Below are 27,068 nucleotides of genomic sequence, written 5' to 3' on the forward strand. Positions count from 1 at the left end.
TCAGAGTTTGCCAACAACTATACATGGCAATTACTTTTTTCAATGCACATGCAACTGACCTTGATAGAGATCAAAAGATAATCTATTTACCTGCTTATTGTATTCTCAACTACGTGTAATTAATTTTGTGATGCTATTGCAACTCAATTTGAACAACTCTTTGATAATTGGTGACCCTGGGAAGGGCCATCAGAGTGTGTAAAGTGATTTTTGGGAGGATGCTAAGATGAACAAAGGAGTGAGTACTTGGGTGGTCTCATAATTTCTGACAGCGCTGTGCGTGTAGCTTAAACTGACCTGCTCTCAGAGTACTCCTGTAAAGCAGGTATATGAGTAGAGTAAAGGCAGCTCGGTTTGTCAGGTGCAGCCAATGAAAGGCTTCCATGAACCATCTTTCGGTGTCAACGACTACTTCTATCTACCGCAGGGCGAATACAGTATTTTAGTAAACTCTTCAGGTAAGCAGCAAGCTATTTGCCAAATTGTGGGACTTCCTATCTAAAATATTTCTTCCCTTTTCATTCTCAGGTGAGGCCGTTTAGATGGTGTGGAACGAACAAACATTATGTGTCTGCACCAATCGCATCTAAATATGGCAACCTTCCAAATTTCGTTGTCAAAGGTAAGCTATCTCTTACCTTTACACATGCCCTTCTCGGTCACCTTTGCTCACGCTAGTGTTTTACCCACAACACCTGTCCTTTGTTTGACATCCTTGTTTTTACACCTTTCCAAAAAGGTTTTAGTGGAGCAGCCAGAATAAGATTTTGAAGCGTTGTTGATGCTCAATGAGTCAATTTTATAATTATCTATCAATATCATACACCCTAATCAAAATTTTATGTGGTAGCACGAAACAACAGAAAAAACTGCATTATTCACTGTATTTCCATGCTTCAAATATGCTTCCTATATGTAATTGTATGTGTATATCTACTTATCCTTTGTTGGTCGTATATGTAATTGTACATGTATATCTACTTATCCTTTGTTGGTCCTATATGTAATTGTACATGTATATCTACTTATCCTTTACTGGTCCTATATGTAATTGTATATGTATATCTACTTATCCTTTACTGGTCCTATATATAATTGTATATGTACATCTACTAATCCTTTGTTGGTCCTATATGTAATTGTATATGTATATCTATTTATCTTTTACTGGTCCTGTATGTAATTGTACATGTATATCTACTTATCTTTTACTGGTCCTATATGTAATTGTACGTGTATATTTACTTATCCTTTGTTGGTTGTATATGTAATTGTACATGTATATCTACTTATCTTTTGTTGGTCCTATATGTAATTGTACATGTATATCTACTTATCCTTTACTGGTCCTATATGTAATTGTATATGTATATCTACTTATCCTTTACTGGTCCTATATATAATTGTATATGTATATCTACTTATCTTTTACTGGTCCTATATGTAATTGTACGTGTATATTTACTTATCCTTTGTTGGTTGTATATGTAATTGTACATGTATATCTACTTATCCTTTACTGGTCCTATATGTAATTGTATATGTATATCTACTTATCCTTTACTGGTCCTATATATAATTGTATATGTACATCTACTAATCCTTTGTTGGTCCTATAGGTAATTGTATATGTATATCTATTTATCTTTTACTGGTCCTGTATGTAATTGTACATGTATATCTACTTATCTTTTACTGGTCCTATATGTAATTGTACGTGTATATTTACTTATCCTTTGTTGGTTGTATATGTAATTGTACATGTATATCTACTTATCTTTTGTTGGTCCTATATGTAATTGTACATGTACATCTACTAATCCTTTGTTGGTCATATATGTAATTGTATATGTATATCTATTTATCTTTTACTGGTCCTGTATGTAATTGTACATGTATATCTACTTATCTTTTACTGGTCCTATATGTAATTGTACGTGTATATTTACTTATCCTTTGTTGGTTGTATATGTAATTGTACATGTATATCTACTTATCCTTTGTTGGTCCTATATGTAATTGTACAAATATATCTTCTTATCTTTTGTTGGTGTTATATGTATTTGTACATGTATATCTACTCATCCTTTGTAGGTTCTATATGTAATTGTACATGTATACCTACGTATCATGTACTGGCCCAGTATGTAATTGTTTATGTATATCTACTTATTCTTTACTAGTCCTATATATAATTGTATATGTATATCTACTTATCTTTTGTTGGTCCTATATGTATTTTTATATGTATATCTACTTATCCTTTGTTGGTCATATATGTAATTGTACATGTATATCTACTTATCCTTTACTGGTCCTATATGTAATTGTACATGTATATCTACTTATCCTTTACTGGTCCTATATGTAATTGTACATGTATATCTACTTATCCTTTACTGGTTCAATATTTAATTGTACATGTATATCTACTTATCCTTTACTGGTCCTATATGTAATTGTACATGTATATCTACTTATCCTTTACTGGTCCTATATGTAATTGTACATGTATCTTTAATTATCCTTTACTGGTCCTATATGTAATTGTATATGTATATCTACTTATCCTTTACTGGTCCTATATGTAATTGTATGTGTATCTTTAATTATCCTTTACTGGTCCTATATGTAATTGTCCATGTATATTTAATTATCCTTTACTGTTCTTATATGTAATTGTACATGTATATCTACTTATCCTTTACTGGTCCTATATGTAATTGTACATGTATATTTATTTATCCTTTACTGGTTCAATATTTAATTGTACATGTATATCTACTTATCCTTTACTGGTCCTATATGTAATTGTACATGCATCTTTAATTATCCTTTACTGGTCCTGTATGTAATTGTACATGTATATTTATTTATCCTTTACTGGTTCAATATTTAATTGTACATGTATATCTACTTATCCTTTACTGGTCCTATATGTAATTGTCCATGTATATTTAATTATCCTTTACTGTTCTTATATGTAATTGTACATGTATATCTACTTATCCTTTACTGGTCCTATATGTAATTGTACATGCATCTTTAATTATCCTTTACTGTTCCTATATGTAATTGTACATGTATATCTACTTATCCTTTACTGGTCCTATATGTAATTGTACATGTATCTTTAATTATCCTTTACTGGTCCTATATGTAATTGTATATGTATATCTACTTATCCTTTACTGGTCCTATATGTAATTGTATGTGTATCTTTAATTATCCTTTACTGGTCCTATATGTAATTGTCCATGTATATTTAATTATCCTTTACTGTTCTTATATGTAATTGTACATGTATATCTACTTATCCTTTACTGGTCCTATATGTAATTGTACATGTATATTTATTTATCCTTTACTGGTTCAATATTTAATTGTACATGTATATCTACTTATCCTTTACTGGTCCTATATGTAATTGTACATGTATCTTTAATTATCCTTTACTGGTCCTATATGTAATTGTATATGTATATCTACTTATCCTTTACTGGTCCTATATGTAATTGTATGTGTATCTTTAATTATCCTTTACTGGTCCTATATGTAATTGTCCATGTATATTTAATTATCCTTTACTGTTCTTATATGTAATTGTACATGTATATCTACTTATCCTTTACTGGTCCTATATGTAATTGTACATGTATATTTATTTATCCTTTACTGGTTCAATATTTAATTGTACATGTATATCTACTTATCCTTTACTGGTCCTATATGTAATTGTACATGTATCTTTAATTATCCTTTACTGGTCCTATATGTAATTGTATATGTATATCTACTTATCCTTTACTGGTCCTATATGTAATTGTATGTGTATCTTTAATTATCCTTTACTGGTCCTATATGTAATTGTCCATGTATATTTAAGTATCCTTTACTGTTCTTATATGTAATTGTACATGTATATCTACTTATCCTTTACTGGTCCTATATGTAATTGTACATGTATATTTAATTATCCTTTACTGTTCCTATATGTAATTGTACATGTATATCTACTTATCCTTTACTGGTCCTATATGTAATTGTACATGTATATTTAGTTATCCTTTACTAGTCCTATATGTAATTGTACATGTATATTTACTTATTCTTTACTGGTCCTATATGTAATTGTACATGTATATCTACTTATCCTTTGTTGGTCATATATGTAATTGTACATGTATATCTACTTATCTTTTACTGGTCCTATATGTAATTGTACATGTATATTTACTTATCCTTTACTGGTCCTATATGTAATTGTACATGTATATCTACCTATCCTTTGTTGGTTGTATATGTAGTTGTATATGTATATCTACTTATCCTTTACTGGTCCTATATGTAATTGTACATTTATGTTTACTTGTAAAATGAGTTAGCGAAAGTGATCATAATGTTGGTGAAAACAAGTCTTTTCAATCTGAGGTTGCAAGTGTTTAGTTTTTCATTAATTGTTTGAAAGACTCAACATCCCCAGAATTAATTGCTCGCTCAGTGAGTTCGTATTTTTATTGTAAAGCTGATAATCTCAATACTCAAATATTTCATCAAGTCTCTGTTAAGCTCCACTCAGGAAACAAAATGATTCCATTGCAGGTGCTGACTACAAACCTGAGGAGCGACCCAACCTGTCTATCTCCACAACAAATGACGCTCTCGTGAGATTCAAAGTAGCTCCCAAACTCTATTATATACTTTTCTACATTCTCCAATTCCAGAAGAATGATCCCGAAAATGGTCTTGGTTCTGAAACAGTTACTATTGTTACAAAGGTTTGGATCGTACCTTTGTCTGTCTGTCTGTCCGTATGTTGATGAAGACCGGTAGTTGCTGTAACAGTTGGTAATTGTTGTGATGGCTTAGACTAGAGAGTTAGTCCCGCTCATTGTTATTCTCATGAAATTTTATGTCACATTCGGATAATCAAGGTTTTTTTATTGCCATACAAACTTTTCTAAAACTAGTCTAGTAAAACTGGGTCAAATAAAATGAAATTAGCATTTGTCTACTTCTGGATGAAGTGAACAGGTGGTATCTATTTTTAGGTCTACCCAGAGGCGCGAGACGACTGGTCCTGGACAAACTTCACTCTAAATGGAAAGAATTTATCGAAGGTTTTCAAACCTGATGACGTAATTGTTGTAGAGGTGAGAGGTTATAGTAGTCGCTAGCTGTAACACGTGTTTTCAAATTTCTAATAAAGTATTCATAAATGCATTGGAAAACCTCTAATTGAACGTCAATTGCGCTCTATTTTTCAACTCTTCCCTCTCGTAGGGGCGTTCAAATAGAGGGGGCGTTCAAATAGAGGTGGCGTTCAATTAGAGGTGGCGTTCAAATAGAGGCTGGCGTTCATTTAGCATTCAATTTAAATGGTTGCGGTGCAGTTTTTACACGGCATCTAAAGATGTGTACCTGTAAACTTCTTTTTATGTTTGGGGTTAGAGTGATATGTGAGAAACTTAAACCATAACTGTCACGAACAACTTTTATTGTTTTTACAAAGTTGTTCGTGGCAGTTATGGTTTAATGTTGCATATAATAAAAAGGTATAAATATACATGTACTATATAAAAGAATTATATACAATATTAATAAATTTAAATAAGATTGTTTTATAATATGGTTGCTAATACGATTTTAACTATTCATCAAAATGTGCAAAGATTAAAAATCACTTATTCAACAATAAGACGCTAGGGATTATCCAGTACTTGTACACTTGTAATGAGGTCATTAGTTGAGGTTAATGTCATGCCACATCACCAGCATTGGATTCCTGTCGTCGAACTGCTTTTTGATGTTTTGTTTAAAACTGCAGAAAAATGTCGTATAGTAGTTTCCAAAGCTACATTCACAACTTCAAATTAAACCCAGGCGTCGTTTTCTGACCTACTTCATGACATGAGTTAAAAAATGTGCTTGCAGTTTTGGTACTTGTTCACTGCAGTTTACTGAATGCGTAACACTTTCTTTGGACTGATGAGAGCTCTCATAGGTTGATTGTCAGCCGTCATGTGACGACAGACACAGGAAGTAGACTTGACAAATGACTCGCATGGCTAGGTTGAATTAAATGTGTTAAGTGAATGGAAAAAAGGCAGACTCTGCTTGTACACACTCTCTGTAACTCAAACTCATTCAACAACAATTCAATGTTCAACATCAGCTTGGTAGACCAGAAAAAGAAAATATATGTTTACTATTCTAAAACCGCTGTCTGTCTGTTCATCTGTTTTTCCAAAGCCGAGGTTAGAGCTTAAATTAAAATAGCGGTTTCATCAAGAATCAAATTCGGCATATTCAGCTTGGTAGACCAGAAAAAGAGAAACCGATATTATTAAGGCTAACTATGGGACCCTTTTTATATAAATATCTCTTTAGTCACGGCAGGTCTATTTCCTGCTTCTGCGGTGTAACACCGGTGTAACTTCTGGTGGTGTAACACCGCCAGTCACCCGATACCAGATACACTTCTCGTCACCTGATACCAGATACGCCTCTAATCACCTGATACTAGATACACCACCAGTCACCTGATGCCAGATACACCACCAGTCACCTGATGCCAGATACACCACCAGTCACCTGATGCCAGATACGCCACCAGTCACTTGATGCCAGATACGCCACAAGTCACTTGATGCCAGATACGCCACCAGTCACTTGATGCCAGATACACCACCAGTCACCTGATACCAGATACACCACCAGTCACCTGATGCCAGATACGCCACAAGTCACCTGATGCCAGATACGCCACCAGTCATCTGAGAAATGCGAAAGTACGAAAGAGACCTGGCATGACTCCAGAGCAAAATGTCAACCTGGAAAAAGAAGTAACTTCAACCTATCCCGACACTAGTTATTTGTAACAATTCATACTTTTTGGTGCGTAAATGAATGTCGATCCATTGTAAGCCAAGTTTCGATAATCGCAAATGCTATCAAATAATATACTATAAATCTGAAATTTCATAAGTTATGTAATAGTAATCCATCAAATGCTACAAATATATATTCAAGAACAAGTGACATAAACAAACCGTATTTATAATACATTCAGAAACAAAAGCTTTTGCATCCCCTACTCGGCCAGTTGCATTCGAATTGCTGCTTTCGCTTGAAATCATTTCATAGTTTTCTGGCTGTTCAATACTTTCCACAATGTCTGCTGATCTCAACTCTTCTTCTTTTGCACTGCTTAACTTGTCAATTTTAGTGTCCAAACAGCTTAATTATCACAGCAATACTTTTACGTGTCGCTATTTAAACTACATTTTACCTAAAAAATGATAAACCTTTAGACGCATGCGTAACCTACAGTCTTTTCAAATGACAAGCACAATTTCTCTACTCTGAATCTTTAGCTATGTTCATTGATTGCTTTGAAACATCTTGGAATTTTAATAAACGAGTTTCTGTGATTTCAAATTAATTAAGCTACAAAAGAGAACTCTAAACTCGGATTTGAATATACCGTACTTTTAGGACTATAAACAGCACCCCTATATAAGCCGTATCTGCTTTATTTTCCAAAAAACGATAATAAAACAATACATAGGCTGCACCTTTGTATAGGCTGCAGAACTCAGGACGGTGCTTTTTAACGCGGCAGCAACTTTGCGTTTTAAAACGATGCTTTTAACCTAGTGTCTAACGGAACAGTACCATTAGGCATTGTTTCGTATTTTCTTTCACCGATAGAGGCGCACTAACCAGAGATTCTGGTTAATGCGCCCTAGCGGTGAAAGAAAAAGCCACTGTTCAGCCGCACCCTTATATAAGCCGCTTGGCTCAAATCGTCAAAAAAAGTAGCGGCTAATGGTCCGAAAAATACGGTAGCCTAAAAATTCCATCATAATTGTCATAAATATAATAAACCCTACTATATCTATGGTAATTGGTTTACGGGTTTTTCACATACGTCTGAGTAACACGACTGCATTAAAGATGTAGTTGCGTCAAATTTGAGTTGATTTTAAAAGAAAGTATTTTTCTATGTCTATCAGTTGATTTGTTGTTTGTTGTGTTAGGCGATCTCATTGTCAAGATATTTGAAGATTAAAATCGAAAAGACTCAATCGCGGTAAAAACGCTCAGGGCAAAAACCATGCCCAGACTTGCCCAAAGTGATGTAATGCGTGATACAACCTGTCACTAACTCTCGTAATCACATCGGCTATTGCGATAAAAGTCTAGTCCTACGTGGCTATATTGGCATAAATTTTATCTTATATTTGCTCGTGTTTGCTAGAATAAAATTTTAAATCCAGCTACAGATACATTATTACCAATGTCTCAAACGCCTCAAACAAAGCAAATTAAAAGCTTGTCATATTAGCTTTTTCTAAATGCTGTGTAAACATCTTTGTACCGACTACCAATTCTACCGGTCTACGGTAATTCTGCCAAGCAAACTATGTAGAAAAAGGTCTTTGTATCGGCACACTTCCGTCGCTACCCGCACTAATGATATACAGATCCCCAAAAGTCCCGCCCACAGGATGCCCACTGTCTATCCTTGGGGTGGTGCTGTATATCATTGCCCACACCGAAAACTAGTTTCTTACTAAGTAAAATAAGCTAGCTGCGTCTTTGAAAAGATTATGTGGCGAAACAAACTACATCCCTAAAAGTCATGTACATTGTATAGTCGACTGTCAACGTTATCGAGTCATTATTGGTATCAATTTGTAGAAAAAAAATTCACTGGTCACATTTGATTTGTTGATTCAAGTACTAAACCAATGGTCGAGCTATGCAAAAACGCCGGTCCAGGCAGCTCCGATTGCACTTCATAAATCCATCTATTAGACAAAATTTCAGCACAGGTGTCAACGGGGCTATGATGCATTCAATGTTCTGGAAATCATGTTTTGCATTATCTTCAACAATATTATTTTATTATATAATTTTTACAGGCAAAAAATTTTCGTCTCAGCAAAGCTTTTATTAAAAATATCCATCAAGTCGTGGCCACTCACATAGTTTCAGCTAATACAATAAGACAAACTCATCTACTGCAGCAAACTCAAACAAAACATCATGGTTTATGCAGCACACATTCAAGTCTCTCTCCCCATTTATGACAGTTTTCACACTGACAAAGCTGCTTCGGCTGGTGGGACCACATAAACATCCTGTAATCAATAAAACAAATTCAATAAATATATGTCATTCATAGATACGTCATTGTAACACGTATCTACTGATCAATCGATTTTCTTCACTTTCAACAAGTGAGAAGTAAACATCTAAAGTCAAATCATAAATCTAATTTACTAGATGAAACTGCCAAAGAAAATTAGACAAAAATATAGCTAGGTGAAACGATAAAAGATAATAACTATGATTGGTGATAGCATTAGGTTATAATATGATTAATTAGTACATGTATTAATAAGTACTAAAGTTATTACCTTTGGTATATTCATCAATCTAAGCCATTGTATTGCTAGATGCTATGGATTAAAAAGGAGCCATCAAGAACTCACTGTACATACGTCTCTTGCATGCGCGGGAAATTACATTATAACCTCAAACAATGAAATATAATCTGAATGTAAACTCAACAGTATATCTATAGGAGACTCAAAGTAAAAGATAAATTTACCTCCATTCTCCTATCTTCCTCCGTAGCACATTAACCACCTGATGCCCAGAAAACTCGAAGTCACCTTCGCAGTAACTTTACAATAATTTTTAGAATTTTGTTATTCGTCAATAAAACGTGTCGATCGGGTAATTCATTAAAGTAACGGTGTTAATTAATTTGGTAAATATCGATGTCCATGCGATTTAATAATAGAGTAAAATCCCTAAATTTGAGATCACAGACAACGCGTTTTACGAGTGATAATATTTATTACGACCTATATAAAAATTTCGTGCTGATGATTGGCTAATGAAGCGACCTTATATTTATCACTCGTGAACTCTTTTCAGATGTATCACTCACGTCACGAATGAAGCACCCGCTCGAATGTGAGCTTTTTAAAAGATGGCCTCATTCAAACGCATATATTTCTGGACAGGATTAGTCTCTAAAGACAAAAATGACATCAAATTGCAGCTGATGTTTTAGCCTTTTATTGGTCTTAATTTCATTAAATCGACCTTTTTGACGCAACCACATCTTTAATTAGGAAGCTACTATTAGCTTGTTACAGATGTTAATTGTTTCTGTAGGGTTGCTTTTAAATTTATAACAAAAAATCGTAAAGCTTTGGAGTTAGAAAAATGGACTTCGATATTAACAGCAACAACGAAGGGAATAATTGTTATTGATGTAACTAACTCATTATTAGTACGATTTTGTTGACAATTTAACTTTTTTACTGATCATTTTCTATGGGTTCGTAATGATCGAAGAATTTGGAAATGGCATGCAAATAAAGATGGCGTTCAAATATAGGTTTTATGGTGTATATCTGTATATATATTTCTCAGAGTTTGTCGTCTGTGACGTGTCCTTCGGTACGTCCAGCTATAGCTGTTAAAATTTTGGAATTAGAATTTCACATTCTGCTGAACTTCAATTCACGAAGATTGCCACCGCAAGTTTAAACTCCAGATAAGTGATAAAATTTTAGTTAAAGGTTTACTAAAATGTATACGAAAAACCTTTTTCAATTATGTTTTTATTAATCTAAATTCATATCAGTTACTTTATTCCTTATAGTTTCATGCTTGCTGTCAAAGTACTTTTCAAAGCTATCAGCAAGCATGAAACTATTAGTAATGAAATGTTTTGTCTAAAGTAATAGTCTGTTTTACTGATTTTATATATATACCAGCGGAATGCCCGGCGTTGCGCGAGTATTAAAAATTGGCTTATAAACAGTGAAAGGTAATGTAGTTGCTTACCACTTGCCATTAGCCTGGCACATTGCCAATGGCTAATTTGAGTAGACTAGCAACTTACTAATTAGAGCTGTTAGAGCAAGCTTAAAGAATAGAGAAAGCATAATATCATTATGCTTTATTAGTTATCTTGAGGTGTTGACTGATGTTCTAAAAAAAGAATCAAGAAAATTGACCCACTAGAAGCTGAGATATAGCCAGCCAAACACAGGTCTACCTAATAAAGAATCAGAGGAAAACCCTTCGAAAATCCCGAAAACTGTGACGTATAAAATCGAATTAATGTTCATGTGCCGGAGTTGTGCACCCTTACCGCCGTTACGCATAATGATTGTTTTGGCTACGAGATGTGAAAAGCTACTCGCGATAGTAAATAATTTACAGACTAGCTCTGGTTTCTCAGGAAAATCAAGCAAACATTATGTGGTAAAGGCATTTGCCCACAACCCCTCGACGTGATTTGTCAAAACAGAAGAGCATATTTTGACTATTGTGCTTCTAATTTTAACTCGATCTCTACGGATATGCTCCGAAGATCCTTTGTTCAACGAACGGCGCGTGTATAGTCTATATGCGACATCCGCGATTGCAAGTCGTTTAGAATAAGAAATGAGAATGTGAATTTTTGTTTATTCATCATTTTTCTATTGTGTATCTACCGCAGCATTTAGTTGATTTTCATGATTATCGTCACTATTAACGGACTGTAAGTTCACTACAGCCATAATCTTAAAAAGAATAACTTGACCGTGCTGCTCTTGCTGTAAAAAAAGAAAACGATAACTTTTGATTTGATTTTTCTATTGATCTATTATCTTATCTATGATTATTTTTTATGATAAATATTATAATCATAATGCATATTATACAAAATAATAATATAACTGTGTATAGAATAAATGATGTAACTAATATAATTTGTAGAAATTGATAGCAGAATGTTGCGAAATAATAGATGCGTGTAATTATTTTATTCTAAAACTAATCTACACGTCAGAGGGACTGGTTCGGAATTCTCAGAGCAATGATTGTTAGGCTCAATTTGATTGTTCTATACTTTCAGGGATTAAACCAATTAAAACGCCGTGATTGTTATAGGAGAGCGCATTAGTTGGCTTAATTGACCAATGGCACACGAGTCGATTTCATACGTCATATATTGATGACTACCAAAAAACTTATGTTTTTTGGTAGACCTGTGTTTGGCTGGCTATATCTCAGCTTCTGGTTGGTCAATTTCCTTGATTTTTTTTTAGAACATCAGTCAACACCTCAAGATAAATAATAAAGCATAAAAATATTATGCTTTCTCTATTCTTTAAATCACGTTGCGTAGAGCATAGCGGTGCTTTCACCCAAATAGTCACACATATCACCCCAAATATATCTATTAATCTCGTGTAGCGCAATGGTTTAGCTTCATCTGGTGAAGGAGAGGTTTTGAGATCAAATTTTCTGCAAAACAAATTCAAAAACGAAAGCAAAACAAATATTTTAACAGCTATAGCCTGACATACCAAAGGACATTTACACACACCAACACTGAGAAATATATATACATATATATGACACCTACAGCTATCAAACTGCGGACTGTGCATTGGAAAACAAAACATGTGTAGACCAGCTGTATGCATACCCGATTGCCTTTCATCTACTTTGTATAGGCATGTCACTGAAATCTGTATGAATTGTTTGTACATGTATTTAAGAACTTACATGGTTACATAGCTAGCATGAGTATAAGCACCTATAACTATAGATGTCTATACTCTGTATGCAGGTAAAACCACAGATGGCATTATGTCCTGTCGCAGGCCTTTGTGATATTGCTGGAGAGTGTAGACCTTGTTCTACAAGCAGGTCTTTAGGAGAAATAGTTCAAGGTAAATTTGTTTGAATTTGGTGAATTATCTACTCCTGATTATTACTATTTGTTATGATGTATGTATGCTTTGCTATATACTAGCATGCTGTTTAAAGTTTTACCTTTGTCTATATATGATATTGTACTGTACATAGTTATATTATTGCTGTTTGAAGTATTACCTTTGTCTATATATAATATTGTACTGTGTTTAGTTATGTTATTACTCTGTTTGAAGTATTACTTTTGTCTGTATATGATAGTTTAATTTGTACTGTATGTTTACATTGTAGACACCTTCTTACCAACTAAGGTTAACTCTCATTGAGCTCTCTTAGACTTTTAGTGCTTGTTTCTTTCTTTCCATCTGCCTGTGGATACCCAACCCAATTATAGTGCTTTATATGGCTCCGCTAAATGGTATTCACCATTACTTCCAGGAAGTACGCAAAGCACTCCATCTACACACACTCTCTCTCTCTCTCTGTAGACACAAGTACAGGAGAGCAAACAATTGGGATTGTGGCAGCAGTCCTCATGTTCATTGTCATAGTAGTTTTTGGCCTAATCACATTCATCTTGATTCGGAGGAGGCGCCGTTTACATCACGACTATGACTGTACACCTAAACTTTTCTTTTCTACAAAGAGATCAAATTACATGGCTCCTAAACCTGAAGGTAAGCAAAGAGAGCCAAGTACATGGCTCCCAATCCTGAAGGTGGGCAAATAGATCCCAGTACATGGTTCTCAATCCTGAAGGTAAGCAAAGAGACCCCAGTACATGGCTCCCAATCCTGAAGGTAAACAGAGAGATCCTAGTACATGACTCCCAATTCTGAAGGTAAGCAAAGAGACCCCAGTACATGGCTCCCAATTCTGAAGGTAAACAAAGAGACCCCAGTACATGACTCCCAATCCTGAAGGTAAGCAAAGAGATCCGAGTACATGGCTCCTGATTCTGAAGGTAAAAAAAGAGATCCTAGTACATGACTCCCAATCCTGAAGGTAAGCAAAGAGATACCAGTACATGGCTCCCAATCCTGAGGGTAAGCAAAGAGAGCCAAGTACATGGCTCCCAATCCGGAAGGTGGGCAAATAGATCCCAGTACATGGTTCCCAATTCTGAAGGTAAGCAAAGAGACCCCAGTACATGGCTCCCAATCCTGAAGGTAAGCAAAGAGATACCAGTACATGGCTCCCAATCCTGAAGGTAAGCAAAGAGACCCCAGTACATGGCTCCCAATCGTGAAGGTAAGCAAAGAATTCTACGGGCATGAGTACTCGGTTTGTGTGTTACCACCTCCTTTGTGTATTAACATGTGTCATTTAACTATGTTATATAGCTAGCCTCTAGCTGCCTAATCGAATATGTTATATAGCTGCCCTCTAGCTGCCTATTTGAATATGTTATGTAGCTGGCATCTAGCTGCCTAGGTGAATAGAAGTGTCGGCTTGATGTTCCAGTGTCTTGCACGCATATGTTAGACCAGTGTATCTATATATGGTAGACCAGTGTATTTATATAAGATAGACCAGTGTATCTATATATATTGTACCAGTGTATCTATATATGGTAGACCAGTGTATCCATATATGGTAGACTAGTGTATCTATATGTGGAAGACCAGTGTATCTATATATGGTAGACTAGTGTATCTATATATGTTAGACTAGTGTATCTATATATGTTAGACTGGTGTATCTATATATGATAGACCAGTGTATCTATATATGGTAGACCAGTGTATTTATATATGGTTGACCAGTGTCTCTATATATGGTAGACCAGTGTATCTATATATGGTAGACCAGTGTATCTACCTATATATGTTAGACCAGTGTGTATATATATGGTAGACCAGTGTATCTATATATGATAGACTAGTGCATCTATATATGGTAGACTAGTGTATCTATATATGATAGACCAGTGTATCTATATATGATAGACCAGTGTATCTATATATGGTAGACCAGTGTATCTATATATGGTAGACCAGTGTCTCTATATATGGTAGACCAGTGTATCTATATATGGTAGACCAGTGTATCTATATATGGTAGACCAGTGTATCTATATATGGTATACCAGTGTATCTATATATGGTAGACCAGTGTATCTATATATGGTAGACCAGTGTATCTATATATGATGGACCAGTGTATCTATAAATGGTAGACCAGTGTATCTATATATGGTACACCGGTGTATATATATATGGTAGACCAGTGTATTTATATATGGTAGACCAGTGTATCTATATATGGTAGACCAGTGTATCTATATATAGTAGACTAGTGTATCTATATATGGTAGACTAGTGTATCTATATATGTTAGACCAGTGTATCTATATATGGTAGACCAGTGTATCCATATATGGTAGACTAGTGTATCTATATTTGGTAGACTAGTGTATCTATATATGGTAGACCAGTGTGTATATATATGGTAGACTAGTGTATCTATATATGGTAGACTAGTGTATCTATATATGTTAGACTAGTGTATCTATATATGTTAGACTAGTGTATCTATATATGATAGACCAGTGTATCTATATATAGTAGACTAGTGTATCTATATATAGTAGACTAGTGTATCTATATATGGTAGACCAGTGTATCTATATATGGTAGACCAGTGTCTCTATATATGGTAGACCAGTGTATCTATATATGGTATACCAGTGTATCTATATATGGTAGACCAGTGTATCTATATATGGTAGACCAGTGTCTCTATATATGGTAGACCAGTGTATCTATATATGGTATACCAGTGTATCTATATATGGTAGACCAGTGTATCTACCTATATATGTTAGACCAGTGTGTATATATATGGTAGACTAGTGTATCTATATATGGTAGACCAGTGTATCTATATATGTTAGACTAGTGTATCTATATATGTTAGACTGGTGTATCTATATATGGTAGACCAGTGTATTTATATATGGTAGACCAGTGTATCTATATATGATAGACCAGTGTCTCTATATATGGTAGACCAGTGTATCTATATATGGTATACCAGTGTATCTATATATGGTAGACCAGTGTATCTATATATGGTAGACCAGTGTCTCTATATATGGTAGACCAGTGTATCTATATATGGTATACCAGTGTATCTATATATGGTAGACCAGTGTATCTACCTATATATGTTAGACCAGTGTGTATATATATGGTAGACTAGTGTATCTATATATGGTAGACCAGTGTATCTATATATGTTAGACTAGTGTATCTATATATGTTAGACCAGTGTGGATATATATGGTAGACTAGTGTATCTATATATGGTAGACCAGTGTATCTATATATGTTAGACTAGTGTATCTATATATGTTAGACTGGTGTATCTATATATGTTAGACTGGTGTATTTATATATGGTAGACCAGTGTATCTATATATGATAGACCAGTGTATCTATATATGGTAGACCAGTGTATCTATATATGGTAGACCAGTGTCTCTATATATGGTAGACCAGTGTATCTATATATGGTAGACCAGTGTATCTATATATGGTAGACCAGTGTATCTATATATGGTATACCAGTGTATCTATATATGGTAGACCAGTGTATCTATATATGGTAGACCAGTGTATCTATATATGATCGACCAGTGTATCTATAAATGGTAGACCAGTGTATCTATATATGGTACACCGGTGTATATATATATGGTAGACCAGTGTATTTATATATGGTAGACCAGTGTATCTATATATGGTAGACCAGTGTATCTATATATAGTAGACTAGTGTATCTATATATGGTAGACTAGTGTATCTATATATGTTAGACCAGTGTATCTATATATGGTAGACCAGTGTATTTATATAAGATAGACCAGTGTATCTATATATATTGTACCAGTGTATCTATATATGGTAGACCAGTGTATCCATATATGGTAGACTAGTGTATCTATATGCGGAAGACCAGTGTATCTATATATGGTAGACTAGAGTATCTATATATGTTAGACTAGTGTATCTATATATGTTAGACTAGTGTATCTATATATGATAGACCAGTGTATCTATATATGGTAGACCAGTGTATCTATATATGGTAGACCAGTGTCTCTATATATGGTAGACTAGTGCATCTATATATGGTAGACCAGTGTATCTACCTATATATGTTAGACCAGTGTGTATATATATGGTAGACTAGTGTATCTATATATGGTAGACCAGTGTATCTATATATGTTAGACTAGTGTGTCTATATATGGTAGACCAGTGTATCTATATATGATAGACCAGTGTATCTATATATGTTATACCAGTGTTTTTATATATGATAGACCAGTGTATTTATATATGGTAGATCAGTGTATCTATATATGGTAGACCAGTGTATCTATATATGGTAGACCAGTGTATCTATATATGGTAGACCAGTGTATCTATATATGGTAGACCAGTGTATCTATATATGGTAGACCAGTGTATCTATATATGGTAGATCAGTGTATCTATATATGGCAGACCAGTGTATCTATATATGGTAGATCAGTGTATCTATATATGGTAGACCAGTGTATCTATATATGGTTGACCAGTGTATCTGTATATGGTAGACCAGTGTATCTATATATGGTAGACCAGTGTATCTATATATGGTAGATCAGTGTATTTATATATGGTAGATCAGTGTATCTATATGTGGTAGACCAGTGTATCTATATATGGTAGACCAGTGTATCTATATATGGTAGACCAGTGTATCTATATATGGTAGACCAGTGTATCTATATATGGTAGACCAGTGTATCTATATATGGTAGACCAGTGCATCTATATATGGTAGACTAGTGTATCTATATATGGTAGACCAGTGTATTTATATATGGTAGACCAGTGTATCTATATATGGTAGACCAGTGTATCTATATATGGTAGACAAGTGTATCTATATATGGTAGATCAGTGTATCTATATATGGTAGACCAGTGTATCTATATATGGTAGAACAGTGTATTTATATATGGTAGATCAGTGTATCTATATGTGGTAGACCAGTGTATCTATATATGGTAGACCAGTGTATCTATATATGGTAGACCAGTGTATCTATATATGGTAGACCAGTGTATCTATATATGGTAGACCATTGTATCTATACATGGTAGACCAGTGTATCTATATATGGTAGACTAGTGTATCTATATATGGTAGACCAGTGTATTTATATATGGTAGACCAGTGTATCTATATATGGTAGACCAGTGTATCTGTATATGGTAGACCAGTGTATCTATATATGGTTGACCAGTGTATCTGTATATGGTAGACCAGTGTATCTATATATGGTAGACCAGTGTATCTATATATGGTAGACCAGTGTATCTATATATGGCACACCAGTGTATCTACATATGGTAGACCAGTGTATCTATATATGGTAGACCAGTGTATCTATATATGGTAGATCAGTGTATCTATATATGGTAGATCAGTGTATCTATATATGGTAGACCAGTGTATCTATATATGGTAGACCAGCGTATCTATATATGGTAGACCAGTGTAGCTATATATGGTAGACCAGTGTATCTATATATGGTAGACCAGTGTATTTATATATGGTAGATCAGTGTATATATAAGTAAAAAAAAAAATGAATAAAACATGAAAAATATATTGATTAATTTTTTAAATAAATTAATAATATACATTATACATACATTGTACAGTATTGTTTTATGTACCAGTCCACACCAGTAAACTAAACACTTGAATTTTTTTGCCAATGTAGGTTTTTCAGTTTTTTCTACTTCCTTGCCATTACTAGATGGTTGTCCCACTTGAACGCTGATCTCGTGCATGGCCTCGAACTCTTTCAAATTGGCAGTTTTAAGCTCCTCCTTGTGTTTGCTTTAACGAATTTCTTGTTTTTAATATCAATAATCGCAATTGGTAATTGATTGCAACCATATTTCTTGGCAATATTAACAATACAGGGCCTTCTTCCTATTTATTTATGACCTCTAATTTTCTTGTCATAGAAATCATTGTTCCTTTGTCTTGTAACGTTTGTGTCGGTGTCAGATTACATAGCTAACAAATTAAATGTAGTTATTTGTAGTTATATACGTTTGCTGAATTAAATATTTGGATGTTTATTTTAACATAAACATGTTAAAATGTTCTTATTTCTTTAAAATTTCTAGTATTTTATTATTTTTAACATAAATATGATTGTAATAGCTGAATGCCTGGCATTTAATGGATGTTAAACTTTCGAAAAAAAGATTTACTACAGGTAGATAAGCCGTTCTTATTTCTTTAAAATTTCTAGTATTTTATAATAACATTTGTTCTTATGTATTTATTTTATTGGTTTAATGAAGTTATGAGATATTTTTATCTTTTAACCTCAGTAGTTGTTGTTATTATTATTCAGTTAGTAGTTGTTTTTTGTAGATATGGTGGGAGGAGATAAAGTAACTATTTGCATCGCCCATACCGCAGATCTGCCACCAGAGTATCGTAACTTCGACTCGGTTCTCTGTTCTGTACTTGAACAATACTTCAATGCAGAGGTTATTCTATATACAGGAGATCTGTCTGATGAGTGAGTATCACAGAGTTCAGTGATGCCAGTCGATGTAAGCAGAGAGCAGTCGTAGCCTAGTGGTCTAGCATGCCTGATCTGTAAACAACAGGTTCAATTCCCATACCTTGTGACAGGAATGACAGGTGGAGCTACTGGGCATGTCTCCAGCTGTGCACTGGACTCAGACATGTCCAGACAAGTCATGTCATGCCCAGTAGCTGTCGTTCTTCAAGTTGGATTGCTCACACTTAGACATACTGTATTTGGTGTACTGTAAGTCACTCCAGAATGTAAGTAGTACTAGCCATGAAATGTACTCTCATGAAGTAATATAAGTGACAGTGGAGTATAAGTGGCCACTTTAGACAGCTTTATTTCCTAAAAGCCAACACCAAGAACAAATGTTAAAAAAGTTACTCACAATTATAATGGAGCCAACAACAGGCTGAACAGTTTGCAGACACTACATGACACAACTGAGCATGTTAATATAATATGCATACACTACATGACACAACTGAGCATGTTAATATAATACGCATACACTACATGGTAATATAGCATGTTTGGGATTATTCTGTTAGTTATAGCATAAATAACTTGCTTAAAACTGGTAATAATCTGTCAATAGTTTCACACATAACTCACTCAGAAGTATAAGATGCACTCCTGGCCGAACTATAAGAAGTCACCACATATAGTTCAGAAAATATGGTAAGCATTGCATCATCAATCAGCTGACCAAAGCCGCTTATACCTAGCCAATCATGTCGGAGATTACAAACTGTACTTGGTTGCTTAATCTTGTAGGGAAACATACAAGAACTGTGACTATGTGGTGGTGCTCTACTCTCCCAATCTTCTCATCACATATTGTCTCTTTTTACGGAATCCAGAAGAAGTTCCAATGGAACAGATGAGAGACAAAGCTGTCCTTGACCTTTTGCTTACTCCTCAGCCATCCTCCACTCCAGCTGTATTATTTGTGAGTTATTGTCTTTGTACCTACTTCTCAGCTAGCCTCAGCTCTAGTTGTTTTATTTGTGAGCTGCATTCATTGTAGGTTTCGTACACGCGCCCCTTCCTTTTAGATTCCCCTTCCTTTTAGAGTACATCACTTTCTATGCGCTGAATATTCAGTTGTAAGAAATTTTTTGTTTTAAACATATTCACCTTAAAGTGATTGCTTGATCAGTTTTTCTTCTGTCCTTTTTTCGACATTTGCTTTCAATCTAACAATTGGAAAGTTCCAAGGCTATACAGATAATTGATGAGTCAACGAGGGGAAAACCTGTTCATTTAGGTCTCTTGTTAGGTAACCATGGAACCAAAACTTTCTCTGTATCCATTCATTCTCTCTCAGGAGTCATTCTCTTTTGGCCATATTCACTCTCCATGTTTTAAAATTCAATGAAATGATATTGTCTCACACATGACCTTGTCAATAAACTAGAAACTGATAATTACTTCATTTGGCTTCTTCTTTGTTTCTATTTTTGTTAAAGATAAACTAACACAATTTTTTTAGTTTATTTCCTCCGAAAGTGTCGGTATTTTCTATCATTTGTGATTGTTTGTGATGTTTGATGTGATCTGACTACTAGAATATTTCAGATTAAAGTTCATAAAACTTGATCACGATTAAAATGCTCAGAAGAAAAAAGTGAGAAATGACATCACTAGTTGTTATGGTTGTGATAGTTGGTATCTGCTATTGTGTTCAAGTTGAAACATTGTGCATCTACATGTATATTCTGTCGGTTGATCACACTTTCGATTGATCTGATTATTTTAATCGATATGTAGTTTTATCGATTTTAAACTTGAAACATCCTGACAGTCAGATGACCTCAAACATTAAAAGCAATCACAAATGATAGCAAAATACCGATATTTTCTGATAAAATTTACTAATTTACTACACATTTTGGTAAGTTCATCTTCAGCTAATTCTGGTTGATAAGATATGCAGTCTGGCTTGTAATAGCAGAGAGTGTTCACTAACACCATACACATTTTCATCTCGCAATCAAACAAGTTTTCTCCATGTTTACAAAAACACGCTTGAGTGGTCTCATTGTAGTAAATACGAACATTACGTTTATTCTTCAGGTTGCGTTCGAAAACATCGCACTCAGGAATGTCAATGATTTGGTCAGCAAAAACTCTAGTCTTGCTATTTTTAGATTTCCGAATGACCTTCGACGATTTGTAAGTTATTAAACTCATACATAGAGACATATTTATAGATAATCTATGGATAGTTTAAAGAATATCATGTACTTGACTGTCAGCTACTTTCAGTTCAAGGAGACTTGAAACTGTGTCAAGTACAAGTTATTCTTTGACCTAATTATTCTTCGACCTATTTATTCTTTGACCTAATTATAGCTTTAGTTTCATACTTCATATTCAGAACTTATTATTAGTTTTATTTGAGTCATTATGCTTTAGACAATTATTATTTACTTCAACATTTATATAATATATACTGTATATTATATATGTTTACTATGTATATTATTTTATTATATTATTATGTTATTTATCATACTTATTTACATGATTAATTTATTTTTTATACACTATTATGTATTATTATTTGTTTTATTTGATATATTATATACAGCTCATGTATTTTTTATTCCAGTTGTCTGTATAGACATCCATAATTTGTTTAATATTCCAGTGTATTGTAGGGTTGCTCTATGGTAATCCATAAAGTTCTGGGTTTACTCACGTCTCTAAATTTTAAATGTTTATGATTTATGGGAGTTACACTCTCTTTGTAGCTAGCTGAGTTGTACCGTAAGGGAAGTAACCTCACATTGAAGCAATCTATGACCTACTTTGAGGGAGGACCTTTGGTAAGTACAATTTAGCTAGCACTCATTTGAACCCTTCTATGGCTGTCAGCTCTCATAGACATAAGCATCTGAACATATCCAAGGATGCTAGCTCTCATAGACATAGGCATCTTAATATATTCAAGGATACTACTAACCTTCATAGACATAAACATCTGCATTTCTCTATTTTGTGTAATAATGTTTGGAGGCCAGTTAAGCATCCTTTTAACAGTTGTCTATTCTTGCAGAAGACGCCTCTCATGGATGCCATGTCTAAAGTTACTTCCATCACTGACTCTGGACTAGGAGGAGGTAATTGCCTTTAGTCTACACTAGGATTCTAGGCAGAAAAAATCTCTATATCGTAGTTTTTGTAAACTTTTGTGCTCAACTGTTACTGGTCACTCATAGAGTTACCATTCATAGTTATTATTCACAGATGTATCATTCATAGAGATATAATTCATGGATGTGTCATTCATAGTTTTTTTTCATAGAGGTATCATTCATAGATTCATCGTCTATAGATTTATTTCCCATAGATTTATCATTCATAGATGTATCAACCACAAAGGATTAGTAGAACTGTAGTTCATTGAATGGTTATTTATAGACTAGTCTGGCATATTTACGAGTTTGCACGCATGGAGTTGTCATCTAGGAGTCCTGCACTTATTTACTCATCATTCGTTGAGTTATCATTTAAGTTATTGTTTTAGAAGTCCAAGAAGATGTCCGTACTATTAGAACTGTTGACCAACAAGATGAACGGATTGGTGAGTTTGCTAGTTGTTATGTGATACACTTAGGTGCTTGTGGAATATACGGTTAGATCATGTCTTTAGTTTGTTCTCACTATTCTTTCTGTTAGTAGTTCTATTTTACTTTTATTAGTTCATGTTATATTTTTAGTTTTCATAATTGTAATATCAATTCATATTACTCTCAAAGTAAATGTTGAGAGTAATATGTACTATATTTAGAATGTGAAACTATAGATGGAACTATATATGCGTAATGTTTTGACAAATATTTTTTTTGATTTATTGATTGCCTACAACAACAGTTCTGGTTATAAAAGGGACAAATCTGGTATAAATCTCAAATCAGACATAAAAATAGTAACAAGTATTGGAATAAGTACATGCAACTTGGACTGTATCTAGTGTGAGTTGAAACAAGTCACCCATCCTCACTTATTTTCTGAAACTGCATTTTTGAACCTGCACCTCTATTTACCTGTTTCCATAGCAACTAAAAAACCTCTCTTCACTAGTTGTTACTGTGTTAATGAAGTTTTACATTTAGTTCTGTCATACTGTTTTTGTTTGAACTCTGGAATGAGTTCTACAAAATTTAATCTAATATATAATATGATATAACAAATATCTTATATTATTTATTTGAAATTTTACAATAATATTTCCGCCTAAGAGCGTAATGGATTGATGTTGTATATTGAAGCTGGTCTGTACCTATTTCTGATGGGTTTGCTGCTAATTCACTAGTATGCTCATGATTTCTTAAGTTTCCATGCCGAGTTTCCTCGATATTTGTGTCTGGGCTCCTTCGCGCCATGTAGCCATCTCTCTATCGTATCATCAAAGTGTTGGCCTTGAACTTAAGCAACATGAGCGAAGATAAGAGAATACAACAGCGTAGCGAGACCGCCACGAAATAATAGCCGCTCATTTGTTTGCCAATCTGTTCTATACATGCTAAACCATTAGGCCAAGCGGGTACATTGCTATACAATGGAATAATTGTCATCCTAATTACATCAGTTACACAACACAAGCTTAAAGCGCTTAGAAAAATACTATTGGTTGTTGCTAGTATGCTTGAACATCATGATTGTGTTAGAGATCATTACGAGTAACAAAAACTACTATTAAGCTGACGTCAGACATGACTTTATAGTAAATGTTTAGACTAGCTTAAGTTACTAGCTTACATTGCTCATCTTCACTAGGTAATTATTATATTATTGTGGAACTCTGGGTATTCAGCTAGTCTATGATAAAGAAGCCTCCTTTGCTTTTAGCAAATTACCTTTTCAGCTGTTGAGGTATCATTTGAGAAAAATAGTTAGGCTTTATTAGTGTTGGTCTTGCTTATTTAAAAATATTTATTATCAATAATTCAATAGCCGTTGGTATTCTATAACTACAGTAGCTACAGAAATTCCATGGGTACAATAGTTGTGAAACCTTCATTAGCTCCACTGCCACAAAGCTTCTAATGTGTCATACAGAGATGGCTGCGGAGCTGGATGTCCCAGCTTCAGTGTCAAACTCTACTACCTCTATGGTTTTTGAGCAGCAATATATCCAGGATCACCAGGATTTTTCTGAGGCTAGACAGCCCTCCCAGACTCCATCCCAACCAGTTCATGAATATTTGTAAGTGCCTTATATTTGCTGTTTGTGTTAACTCCTCACCTTACATAACAGTGATCATGAGACATATGGTGGCGATAGACAAACAGGGCATTGCCGTAAATTTATTAACCGATATACTTGTGTGCATGAATATTCTAGAAATCTGTCTTGCATGCTTCTAGGTCAATGCACTCTTTTCCATTATGCTGGTTAATGCAGGAGTTTTGTGAAAATTAAGGAATTCTGGGCCAGAGGTCATAATGTCACACTCCTGGCTCGCTTAGTAACACATGCTCAAATCATAATAAAAATGAGTTGAGTGTGGAAAATGTTTAAAATGGAATGGCTTGCGTGGCATTTTCTTGCCCATCATTCGCAAGTGCCGGTTCCATCTTTCGCAATAATGAAACCTGCAAGTCAAGCGAGTAACAAAACTTGCTTGACTTGCAGGATTTTGATTTTGGGGAAAAACAACATCATAGAAATAAAGTGTTGCAGACTTACTGTCGCTGAATTAACAACATCATAGAAACAAAGTGCTGCAGACTTACTGTCGCTGAATTAATTTCATGTCTGTTGAGCTTTTGTAATAAACTACTGTTTTGCAAGGCAAATGAGCCCTGGTTTTATGATCTTTACTTACTATTTTTAGTTATGGTAACAAAACAAGAAAAATAGATGCTTTTGAAATAATATATTATTTAACGAATAATAATTTAAAATACATAAAATGAATAATAATATTATATTTTATTTACAATATATTTTTATCTATTGATCATATATAATAATCTAATATACATGTAATAGATTTTAATTATATTAATATGCAGTAAGTTATATTATATATAAATATTTTATAGATATTTATGAAATATTTATTATTAGTTATATATTTATTACATACAATATAATTATAATATAATACATTGAATGTTTTCCGTTCTACAAGCCTTTTTCTAGATACTGAAATCTATTAAAATTGCATCAAGAGATGATTTGGGTTATAATTAGAACCTAAAATATGGCAGCTTTCATATTATTATATTATATCATATTATAAATTTGATCAGTTAGTTACTAAACAGATAAGTTTCTGTTCAACTTCTCACTCCTGTAACATATTGTTGAAGCTTGTCATCAAGTACTCTAGGAGTTTGTCATATTTCAGGAGTGTCGGGATGCCATCTGCTCCGCCAGCTCATCTTGTGATGATAAATGAAGCAAACTCGAATAGCGGTAAGGCCAGCTCTCTCGTTCATATATCATAAAAATATCTTTTAGTGAACCATGTACCAAGTTTATGACTAAAGATGGTCAAGCTTAAAACATACACTTGTTTTCTATTCTGTTGCAGGACCATTTCATTTCAAAATCTATTTTATTTTTTTTGTAAAATGATCTGTTATGAGGAGTTGGTTTAGATGAGTCTTTTCACAGTCTCTGTTTATTTTAAGATCGTTCATCAAATCTTTAATATTTGACAGTACTCACTGGTGACTCTGTGGATGCTGACCCTGAGTGCAGACACGGCAGCAATGACCTCCACTCTGTCTCATCATCTGAGGACAGTTTCATGTGCTCTGAGCTGACTCCATCCAAGTTCTCTAGCACTGCTCAGGCATCAAATCGCCTTGAGACTATCGAGTGCTGAGCACTTGAAAAAAAGTATGCATATTTGGAGTTGTTCTCTCAGGTTTTTAAAGCGCCAAATTTCTATCTAAAAATTAACAAATTATTTTTGATAATAAACCGTCGCTGTAGTCATTTTTATTATAAATTATTCTTTGCGAATTGTGATCTATTTTTTAAGTTGCAATACGGGTTCATATGAGTTGTATTCTTGCCAGCTGAAATATAAAAATACTGTTTTTATTTATTAAACATATGCAAGGCTTAAAACAACCTTCACTTGCGCAACCAAATTATCAAAATATATTATTTTTATTATTGACAGTCAGTTTAATGTTAAAGCTGGTAGATTTAATTATTCCTTATTTTATAAAGCATTAACAAATTAAAATTAGCAAATAATTACTAACACTTCTGTATCTGCTATTTAGGGAACTGGGAAAACTGTTTTTTCGATCATCTTTTGATGTATGATTCAAATTCTTTGATATTGAAACACTTCATGCTATATTCATGTGTCAGCTTTTTTCAGATTTATAATGTATTTTTAATTTTCATTGCTATGAATTGCAGGGAACAACATTTCGCTCCACGTATTATATATATACATGCCATATACATATATATAAATAGCAGTCTACAATAATTTTCATGTTTCTATAAAACTTATTTTATAGAAAATATTGTAAAGGTCTGGCCCCGGTAGCTGAGCCAGCTTTACTTTTCCTAGCAAGGCAGTGTAGTCTGAACACTGGGCCTTCCCCCCGTCGGCCTGCCTGACACACCTAGTGGTCGGGTCAGGCCGCGGCTGGGTATCCGCAGTTCAGGCTCACTTGGAAGGCTAGCACGGCCTGCTCTCTGAGACCCTATCTTGGCTAGT

The 27,068-nt window shown here is 34.0% G+C and overlaps 1 protein-coding gene across 1 annotated transcript; it reads left to right on the top strand.

Moving 5' to 3' along the window:
* Positions 1 to 370: 370 nt before the first annotated feature.
* LOC137398187 (uncharacterized) lies at positions 371 to 26,010 on the top strand. Its single transcript, XM_068084294.1, has 13 exons — positions 371 to 458; positions 4,603 to 4,778; positions 5,052 to 5,153; positions 12,656 to 12,758; positions 13,230 to 13,418; positions 19,194 to 19,344; positions 20,137 to 20,311; positions 21,439 to 21,537; positions 22,119 to 22,193; positions 22,424 to 22,487; positions 22,895 to 22,951; positions 24,430 to 24,577; positions 25,728 to 26,010. The coding sequence occupies exons 1-13, from the start codon at positions 371 to 373 to the stop codon at positions 25,825 to 25,827; spliced, it is 1,527 nt and encodes a 508-aa protein (XP_067940395.1). The 3' UTR covers positions 25,828 to 26,010.
* Positions 26,011 to 27,068: the final 1,058 nt, after the last annotated feature.

The sequence above is a fragment of the Watersipora subatra genome, chromosome 6 (genome assembly GCF_963576615.1).
Source record: "Watersipora subatra chromosome 6, tzWatSuba1.1, whole genome shotgun sequence".
Taxonomy (NCBI): Eukaryota; Metazoa; Bryozoa; class Gymnolaemata; order Cheilostomatida; family Watersiporidae; genus Watersipora; species Watersipora subatra.

Coding starts and splice junctions, on each gene's coding strand:
- LOC137398187 (XM_068084294.1), top strand. CDS start 371: ATGAAAGGCTTCCATGAACCATCTTTCGGTGTCAACGACTACTTCTAT. Junction 4,779..5,051: donor CAGTTACTATTGTTACAAAG/GTTTGGATCGTA, acceptor ATCTATTTTTAG/GTCTACCCAGAGGCGCGAGA. Junction 19,345..20,136: donor ACAGGAGATCTGTCTGATGA/GTGAGTATCACA, acceptor TTAATCTTGTAG/GGAAACATACAAGAACTGTG.